The sequence below is a fragment of the Octodon degus genome, unplaced genomic scaffold, assembly GCF_000260255.1.
Source record: "Octodon degus isolate 3935 unplaced genomic scaffold, OctDeg1.0 scaffold00017, whole genome shotgun sequence".
Lineage (NCBI taxonomy): Eukaryota > Metazoa > Chordata > Mammalia > Rodentia > Octodontidae > Octodon > Octodon degus.
The window spans coordinates 3494998-3505145 of NW_004524593.1; the positions used below are offsets into that span (position 1 = coordinate 3494998).

At 36.5% G+C, this 10148-nt stretch overlaps 1 protein-coding gene across 5 annotated transcripts in view; it reads left to right on the top strand.

Annotated features, from left to right (window-relative positions):
- Positions 1 to 10148, top strand: part of Rc3h1 (ring finger and CCCH-type domains 1) — an 86520-nt gene that overhangs the window by 37180 nt on the left and 39192 nt on the right. For 4 of the 5 annotated variants that reach the window (XM_023710292.1, XM_023710293.1, XM_004626792.2 and 1 more), the window contains exon 2: positions 2302 to 2679. In XM_023710292.1, coding sequence (XP_023566060.1) covers positions 2449 to 2679 — 231 coding nt within the window. In that variant the 5' untranslated portion in view covers positions 2302 to 2448. Of the gene's footprint in view, positions 1 to 2301; positions 2680 to 10148 lie in introns of those variants that run through there. The other variant, XM_023710294.1, reaches the window with a different exon arrangement.

The following is a 10148-nucleotide window of genomic DNA, read 5'->3' on the forward strand; positions in this document are numbered from 1 at the left end:
AAATAAATAATTAATTAATTAAAATTTTAACAATATGCTTTACTATAAAAGTGAAAGTATACTTTCATAGTACCCTATGATAAAAGCTATTAGAACAAATATGCAGGTAGCTAAAGATAAAACTGACATGAAATTAACTTGGGTACTGTCTAATAAACCATTAAATTTTTTTTGGACTATTTTCACTTTAGTGGGTTTTTGGTGGAGGTTAAACTTCTATTTTTGTATTACTGGAAATTAAACTTAGAATTTGGTACACACTAAGCTAAGTAGCATACTTTATAAAAGCCCAAAGTTGAACTGTAATTGACTGTTAACTGCACAAAGGGAGATAACTATAATGGGTTAAGCCATGTTTCACTACTTCCCCCACATTTTAAGCAGTCTGGCAAATAATAGTGTTTGTACTTGTTGAACGAATGAACAGCTTTTAACATACTTAATGGAAGTCGTCCTTTTATCAATGAGTAAGATTTAGTTTTACTTTGTAAACCAAGTCCTGAGCAGAGTCAAATCTTTAATAACTTAATCCTATGATACTTTAATCATCAATTCTAATTTTAAAGTTATTAGTAAATACAGTTATTGTTTATGATACATACTAGAAGGTTTTTTTTTTTTTTTTTTTTTATACATTTGGTACAGGATCTCGCTACACACCTCAGACTTGTAGCAATCCTCCTGTTTTAGCCTCCCCAGTGCTGTGATTACAGGTGTGTGCCGCCATGCCCTATTTCGGTGACCAGCGGCATGAGGTACCAGGAATCGAACCTTGTGCTTGCCAGGCAGGTGCTTAGACTGCTAAGCTATCTTCCCACCCTCATTCTTTTTTTTTAAGTGATTATCATCAAATCCAGGACCTTAGCACTAAGCTATGTTCCTACCTCTTTAGTTTGTGAAAAAGCATCACCAAATTGCGTGGCTGCAGCTCATATTTATGAACTTACTTTCTCTGCCTCCAGAATGCTGGGATTACAAACATTGCTAAGATTCAAGGCAACTAAATTTAAAGTCTTTTTTATATTTATATATACAAGGTCTTACTACATAGTTCAGGTTGGCCTTGAATTCATTGTGTAGCCCAGCCTGGCCTTAAACTCACAGCAGTTCTCCTGGTTTAACTTCCTTAGTGCTGGTATTAAGGTGTGCACTACCATATCCAACTAGGGGTTTAAAAAATCTTTTGTATTAATATTTTAACTGTGTTATCCTAGCAATACACACACTATATATAAAACAAACTGCTATGGGCCATACAGGGAGCTTTAAAAAGATACTTTCTTATATACCAAATTTAAGAATATCTAAAACTTAAAAGAAAAACCTTATACTCTTTTTTAGCTCATTCCCACCAAATCTGATGATAAAGTATTTTTAAGTTTTTATTTTAGACCAATTTTTCAAAAACCTGTTTATTGATGTATAGCATACGTAAATAAAAGTGCACATAAGCAAAGAACTTGATAAGTTATCACCACTGAAGAGACCCATGGAACATGTCCAGGTGAGGAGTATTGTTAGCCCCTCTACAAAGGTTTTTGTTTTATTACGTCTTCGTCATTCTCTTGCTGATCAAATCACCAGGGCCTCATGCATGCTTGAAAAGAATTAATCCTTAAACATTTTCTCCATTTTCATGTTAGAGATGAAACCCAGGGCCTCAGACTCACTAAGCAAGTGTTCTACAACTGAACTAAGTTCCCAACACCCTGAAAGATTAACTTAAATATATACATGTCTGTATGTGTATGTGCATGTACAGTATTTTAAAAGTCAGAGACGTAAACTTAAGATACTTACAAGTCCTGGATCTAACTTTGTTGCTAACTACAGTGTCATCTTAAGTGAGTTCCTTTCCTTCTTGCTTTTACTCCCTCCCTCCCTCCCCTTTCCTTTCCTCTGTCTGTCTGTCTATCTGACTCTTTCTCTCTGTGTCTGTCTGTCTTTTTGAGAAAAGGTCTAGTTATATAGTTTAGACTAGCCTTGAATTCACCAGGTAGCCCAGGTTAGCCTCAAACTCACAGCCGTTTTCCTGACTCAGCCTCCCAAGCTGCATACCACCACACATGGTTCTTTAGGCAAGTCGTATTTTCTTGGAGACTTGCCCATCTCTAAAATGAAGGAACAAGACTAGATGTTTTAATATGGCTTTAATTCTTTCTATAAAGGTGCAAAAAGATGGATTACTATAATTTAAGAATGTTTTCAGAAGTTATAGATAGAAAATAAATGAATTTGGATTACTTTTTAAAAGTTTAGTTAAAACAAAGATATATACTAATTTTTATTCTGTTTTTCTAGGTTAAATTTCACACTATGTGCTGACTGTATCTGCAGAAGATAATTTTAAAAAAAGATAAACTTTTTTCAAAGATTTTGATTCCAGTGGAATCTTTGCTTTAGATTTTGTGTGTGTGTGTGTGTCAGTGAATTGTAACTCCAGAAGCAATGCCTGTACAAGCTCCACAATGGACGGATTTCCTTTCCTGCCCAATTTGCACTCAGACTTTCGACGAAACAATTCGAAAACCCATCAGTTTGGGGTGTGGCCATACTGTCTGCAAGATGTGCCTGAATAAACTCCACCGCAAGGCTTGCCCATTTGACCAGACCACTATCAATACAGACATTGAGCTCCTCCCTGTGAACTCAGCATTACTGCAACTAGTGGGTGCTCAGGTAAGATGAATGACTTAATACTTTTTACCTTGTGGTGTATATTTTCCTCTTGAGCGAAAGATGTTGAATTAAAAATGAGTAATGTTATTTTCTATTTAAGTAAGATAATCCTTTCTTGTACAACTGCTTTATTTCAGTATCTTAGGAGATTTATTGTTGTAGTCATAGAAATATCAATTTCATCTTGTGACTTGGTTTTCATCAGTCTTCACTATATGGATTAGTAAAGAAACCTAAGATGTAAATCATTGTACTGTACTCAGAAAGGTGAAGCTGCTTCAGACAGCTTTACTTAGTAAACAGTAATTGTAAGGAAAGTAAACAGTAATTGTAAGGAGAGATGAGGAAGGTGACAAAAGTATCCAGTGTAACATTTGTAAACAGTTTATTTAGAATAGGAGCAATATCCTGGGTATGTAAATCTGAGTTAGTCTGACAGTTGTGGAGGTAATTGAAAACTTTGTATGTATTCTGTAATTGGAGGGCAATGTCTTCACAAGATTTAAAGCCAACGTAGACAACTTTTAGAAACAATTCATTTAGATAGTCCTCATTTTTTGTAAAGTCCCATATATTTATCATAAGTCAAAGATTAATCTTTCTATAAATGCTTTCTATAAATGGAAAGATTCTATTAATCTTTCTATAAAAGGTTGATAGCACATACATTGAAGATAAAGAGAGCTCTTCTAGAATAGCTTATTCATAAAGAAAATTTACTTTATAAGCCTACTTTGATGTCACCAATAGCACTGTTAAATATTTATCAAAAAAAGAAAGTAGAGGGGGGCCTGCCCCTTAGCTCAGTTCTTTAAGTGGCTGCTTCAACAAAGCATTCAGGCTCAGGTTGCTGTAGTTTGATCCCTAAGACTCAAGACAGTCAAACCTGCCCTGAAGGCATTTGGGGGGGGAACAAACCAAAAAAAGAAAGTAGAGTTGATCCTTTTCATTTTTCTTCCTGCAATTAATCATTTTTATAATCATTTTCTTTTTACTTTGAAAATTCTAATATGTTTTAGAAAGAAAAAGAAACTCATTGGGGATAATAGTTTTAGAAATACATATTTTAATACCAGGTAAGCACGGCTTGTTTTTTTTCCATAAAGTATTCTAAGGATAAACTAATTCCCTTCTCAAAAGATCACTGCAACTTTGTATCTTCAGTGAAACAGCTAATAAGCAATTTGAAGATAGGACACTTTAGTATATATAGTTAGTCATTATTTTAACTTTAAAGATCCTATTAAAAAGCCATTAGAGGAGGCTGGGGAGCTGGCTCAGTGGAATAAGTGCTTCCCTGGCAAGTGCAAGGGCCTGAGTTCAAACCCTAGTTCCGAAGGAAAAAAAAAAAAAAAAGCCATTAGAGGGCCGGCCAGATGGCTCAGTGTTCTAAAGCTCCTGTTTAGGCAGAGTGCAGTAGCTGGGGTTTAGATCCCCAGCATGCCCTGCTGGCCCTGTCCCTGGGGCACATTGAGATGCAGATTGAGACTGGGTGTGGTGGTGGCACACGCCTATAATACTAGTACTTGGGAGGCAGTAAAACAGAGGAAAGTCCCTATGAGTCTGATCTACATAGTGAGACCCTGTAGACCCTGTACTTAAAAAAAAGAAAAGAAAAAAGCCGTTAGAGATAAGGAATAAATTCAGCAAAATTATAGATACAGCATGCCTGTAAGCCCAGCACTCAAGAGGCTGAGGCAAAAGGATTGCCACAAATTTGAGACTGGCTTGGCTAAATAGTGAGTTCAAGGCCAACCTGCACTGCATAAGGGAGACCTTGTTTTTGAAAAAAAAAAAAAAAATCACACAAAAATAAATTGCATTTCTGTACAGTGGCACTGAACACTGTGAAATGGAAATTAAGAAAGTGGTTTCACTTAAAATAGCATCAAAAAGAACATAGTGGAAAGACATCATGTGTTTATTAACTGGTATGTGCAATTCTCATCTACCCGAAGCATTCCATACATCCAGTGCAAACCCTATCAAAATTCCAGCGGTTTTTTCAGTTACTCTCTTCCCCTTTTGTGGTATTAGAAATTGAACCCAGGCCTTGTATGTGTGCTGCTGCTCTACCTCTGAACCATATTTCCAGCCCTTAAGTTTGTTTTTTATGTATTTAGTACAGGGTCTACAGCGTCTCACTACATAGATTGGACTCACAGTGATTCTCCTGTTTTCAGCCTCACTACAGCACCACACCCAGTCTCAATCATCATCTTAGTGCTCCCCAGGGGCCAGGGCTGGAACAGGGCCAGCACAGCACATGGGAGATTGAACCCCAGCCTCTGTGCTTTGCCTAAGCAGGTGCTTTAAGTTTATTTATTTTTTGACATGTTCTCGCTGTGCAGTTTGGACTCATTCAGACTCATCTCCTGTCTCAGCCTCTCCCTAGTACTAGGATTACAGGTGTGCCCCATCATGCCCAGTTCTGGGCTAGCATGTCATGTCGTATTATGTGATGCCAGAGATCAAACTCAGGACCTTGCACTTGCCAGGCAGGCTCTTATGCCACCGAGCTATCTCCCTATCCTCTTAAGTTTATTTTTTAACTGCTACTTACAAAAATTAATAGGGGCTGGGGAGATGGCTTCGTGGAATAAGCACTTCCCTGGCAATCGCAAGGGCCTGAGTTCAATCCCTGTAGGAGACACTTCCAAGTCCTCCTCTCAGTCCAAGAAGCCAATATTTGTAATCCCAAAGTTACGTTACTGGAATCCCATCAAATTGAATCCAGTCTACCGCTTACAGTGCAACCCACAGAGAAAATAAAGACACTAAATTATATCTTCAGTCATCAGGGAGTCAAAGGGCTCTAAGTCCAGCCATGAAGATGGCTTTCTGGAACCAAGAGAGCGACCCAGGGCCTCACCCAGTTTTATTCAGTGGGGGAGTGGCTTGAGGATTGACTGAGAATTGTGGGAAAGAGAATACTATAGCTAAGCTTGGTGGGTGGCCTAAATTTACCTCTGCGATATGCAAAGAGGATATGCAGAGAGAGTAATCTGCATTATATAGTATCTTTTGGTATGTCTGGTGCTTCAGCTTTGGTGTAGCCTTTCAAGCCCCAGGAAGTCATAGCCTCTCTCTCTAGGCTCGATCCCAGCTGGCGCCGCGGAGTATTAGCTCTACCGTCCTGTCTCGACCCAGCTCACATTAAGACTATCACCAGCACCTCAGCTAGACCAATACACATTGCTTAAGGCCAACTGAAGGATAAACAGAAGTCCTAGCCAGTTCTGTACATAACAATACAAGGAAATAGGGTCAGGCTCAGTCAAAATGGAGACAGTTGCTCTTCTTTCAAGGAGAGCTGCTGAGGTGGTCCTCCACAAATCCCTGGTTCAAAAAAAAAAATTGTGGCTGAGCGTGGTATCACATACCTGTAATCTTAGCATCTGGAAGGCTGAAGTGGGAGAATTACAAATTTAGGAACAGCATGGGCAACATACAGAAGTAGTGAGAGTCTGTCTTAAGGTAAATTGTTTTAAAAAGGTTGGAGAGCCTGGCAAGTGTAAGGGCCTGAGTTCAATCCCCAGTTCAAAAAAAAAAAAAAAAAAAAAAAGGTTGTAGATATAACTCAGTGCTAAATTTCTTGAGTTTAATTCCCCATATTGGGGGGAAAGTTTTTAATTAGAACTTTACTTTGCACCACGTACAAACATTAACTCAGAACTAGTCAAAGACCTAACAGTTAAAACTATGAAACTCTTAGAAGAAAATACAAGAGAAAGTTTTCATGACCTTTAAATTCACAATGATTTTTTTAAATCTAACAGAAGCATTTAAAAAAAAATAAAAAAAAATAAAGGGACTGGCGAGATGGCTCAGTGGTCTAAAGCACCTACTTGGAACAAGCTTGGGAAAACACAGGGACCACGGTTTGATCCCCCAGCACCACATGCCAGCCAGCCACGCCCCCTGGTGGGCTGAGCTGGTCACTCACACACACACACACACACACACACACACACACACACAATAAATAAATAAATGTTTAAAAAAAAATAAAATAAAAATAAAAACAAAAAAACAAAAATAAAATAAAAAATAAAACTTGCAGTAAAAATGCCAAAAAAAAAAACAAAAAAAAAAACAGAAGCATAGGCAGTAAAAGAGAAAAGAAATTGGTGAATTGGAAGTCACCAAAATAAAAATCTGATAAAAGAATAATGTACAAAATATGTAAACAACTACAACTAAAGAAAAAAATACAAGCAACCTGATTAAAAATTGGCAAAAGGCTTGACAGCAACAGTATTATTGAAAATTGCTAGTGAAGGGCTGGGGAGATAGCTCAGTACAATAAGTGCTTACCTGGGAAGCCCAAGGGCCTGAGTTCAATCCCTGGTTCTGCCAAAAAAAAAATTTAAAAGAGGATTTTAGTTCTTCAAGATGAAAAAGGCTTTGTGAATGGTTAGTGGTGATATTTGCACCACAATATGAATTATGTAATACTGTGCACTTCCAAATGTTTAAAAATAGTAAAAGATACCCCCCTAGGGGGAAAAAAAACAAACATGAAAATTGCTAGTGAGAAGAAGCAACCCAACTGTCTATTAATGACTGAATAAACAAAATGTGGTATAGTATATATTAGATTCATTAAAATATAATTCAAGTATAGAAGAGTGGAATTCTGTTGCTGCTGCAACATGGGGGAATCTTAAAATCATTATGCTAAGTGAAATAAATCAAAAAGTGACAAACAAATCTTTGCTTATGGTGTATCTAGAATAGGCAAAGACTCAGAGATAGAAAGTAGAATAGAGGTACAAGGGCCAGAGAAATGAGTTTATTACTTATGAGTACAGAGTTGTTATGATGAAAAGATTTTGGAAATAGTGGTAATAGTTACACAAAACTGTGAGCATACTTAATGTAGTGTACACCTAAAAATGTCTAAAACGGTATATTTTGTTATACATTTTATCTCCTTAAAAAAATGAAATATACCGTCACTGAATGAGTTTTATCCCAAAAACGCAAAGTTGATTTAACATTTAAAAATCAATTCATGAAAAACACCGTAGCAGTTGAATTTTTAAAAATGTACCTAGTCATCCCAATAGACACAGAAAAAATATTTGGCAAAATTCAGCACACTTTCATGATAAAACTACCCAAGAAACTAAGAAAAGAATAAAGCTTGACAAATTTTATATATGAAAAATCCACAGCTAATGTCATACTTGATGGTGAAAGACTGACTAGATCTTTCCCTATAGGATTAAGAACAAAGTGAGGGTCTCTGTTCACTTACAGTCAACATTGTCTAGGAGGAAACAGTTCTATGTAAAATCAAAATAAATAAAATATTAGGAAAATACTTTACAAAAGTAGTGAGGTGTAGTGAGGAATGCCTATAATCCCAGTACTAGGAGGCTGAGTTAGGATAGCAAGGTCAAGCCCATTCCAGGCCACTTAGCCAAGACCCTGTTTCAAAATAAACAAATTAGGAAAAGAGATGGGGATGTAGCTCAGTGTGAATGTCTTGGATTCAGTATCCATTACTACTTTTTAAAAAATGTAAAATTATACTTTGATGGCAATAAATCAATAGTTGAAAGGATTTTCAAAAGCCCAAATAAGCCAGGTGTGGTGGGGCATGCCTGTTAATTCCATCACTTGGGAGGCTGAGGTAGGAGGATCCTTGTGAGTTCCAGACCAGCTTGGACTACAAGTGAACTCAAGGCCAGCCTGAACTGCATAGTGAGACCCTGTCTCAAAAAGACAAAACAAAACAAAATCAAATAAACATTTGCTCATGGTTCAAAGACTAAATGTAAAAGATAAAACTTGTACTTCTTCTACTACTACTACTACTAGTACTACTACTTCTACTTCTTCTTTTTCCTCTTCCTCTTCTTCTTGTTCTTGTTCTTCCTCTTCCTCTTCCTCTTTTTTTTTTTTTTTTTTTTTTTTTAAGGACAGGGTCTCACTATGCAGTTGGCTGGCCTTGAGCTCACTTTGTAGCCCAGACTGGTCTCAAACTTGTAACAATCCTCCTGCCTCAGCCTCCTGAGTGCTAGGATTACAGGCATGCACCACGATGCCCAGCTAACAGTTCTTGGGAAGAAAATGTAGGCATGTATTTTCATGATCTTGGGGGTAAACAGTGTTTTAGGTTTGTTCATTCATTCTTTTGTTCATTTGAAGATTTGTCATCAAAAATACCATGAACAAAAAGAAAAAGGAAAAATTCATAAAAATTTAAAACTTTCAAAGATGCTATCAAGAAAGTGACAACCACAGAAGGATGATAGTAAAATATCTAGTAAGGGATTTGTATCTGAAATATGTATATGAATTTATGACTCAACAAAAGATAAAAATTCAAATAAAAATGAGATTTCTAAATAGGCACTTCATTAAAGAAGAGAGGTAAACATGACAAATGATCAAATGAAAGTTGCTCAATAATTGTCATTAGGATTTGCGAGATAAAATAACAGTGAGATAGCACTATTAGACTCGTTAGAACAGCTGATATCTGAAACATTGACCAACAACAAATGCTGAAGATGCATGGAACTTCAGATACTTTTATTCTTTGCTGGTGAGAATGAAGAACTCATAAAACTACTTTGGGAAGAAAGTTTGACACTTTCTTACTAAATTTAAAGTAAATATTAGCCCAACTGATTGGAAAACTTAATTCTTAACACTAACAGCTTTCATGACTGTTTTTGTGACAAGGTCTCACTTCATAGTGCAGGCTGGCCTTGAGCTCACTGTATAGCCCCAAATTCGTAGCAATCCTCCTGCCTCAGCCTATTAAGTGCTGGGATTATAGGCATGTTCCACCATGCCTGTCCCTCATGACTGTTTGTACCAGCTTTGTTCAATAAGTGAGTGCATACACAGATAGTGATACATCATGGACTTGGAATATTGTAGAAAATGAAAGAATTAAAAAGAAATAGCTATTCAACCATGAAAAGACATGGATAAGTACTACATATATTGCTTATATGAAGGATGCCACTCTGAAAAGGCTATATACTACATTCTAAGTATGTGACATTCTATAAATGGAGAAAAAAAATAGTGGAATGGAGGAATGGGTTTTGGATATATGATATTCTACATTTATTTAAACTCAAAGAGTACAGATAACAATCTGAAATATATGAAACTACTGAAAGGGATAAGGAGGAGAGACGCTCAGTAAAGTGACTTTAAATACTTATTAGGTCAAAGTCAGTGGACTCTAAGATTAAAGGACTCTAAGATTAAAGGCAAAAGATACTCTATAAGCAGTGTACTCTAGTTGACAAAATAATTTACCTTGGGAGTGTGTATTCTTATTGCTATATATGTATACTGGGACTGAACAATTTAAGTAAATAAATGGTAGATGGTGGGAACCAACTTTCTCACTGTTGAAGTTTACAGATAAGCAACAGGAAAAGACTAAAATGATCCATGTAGTAGTAGATTAAAATTGGAGGCATTGGGATAAATTC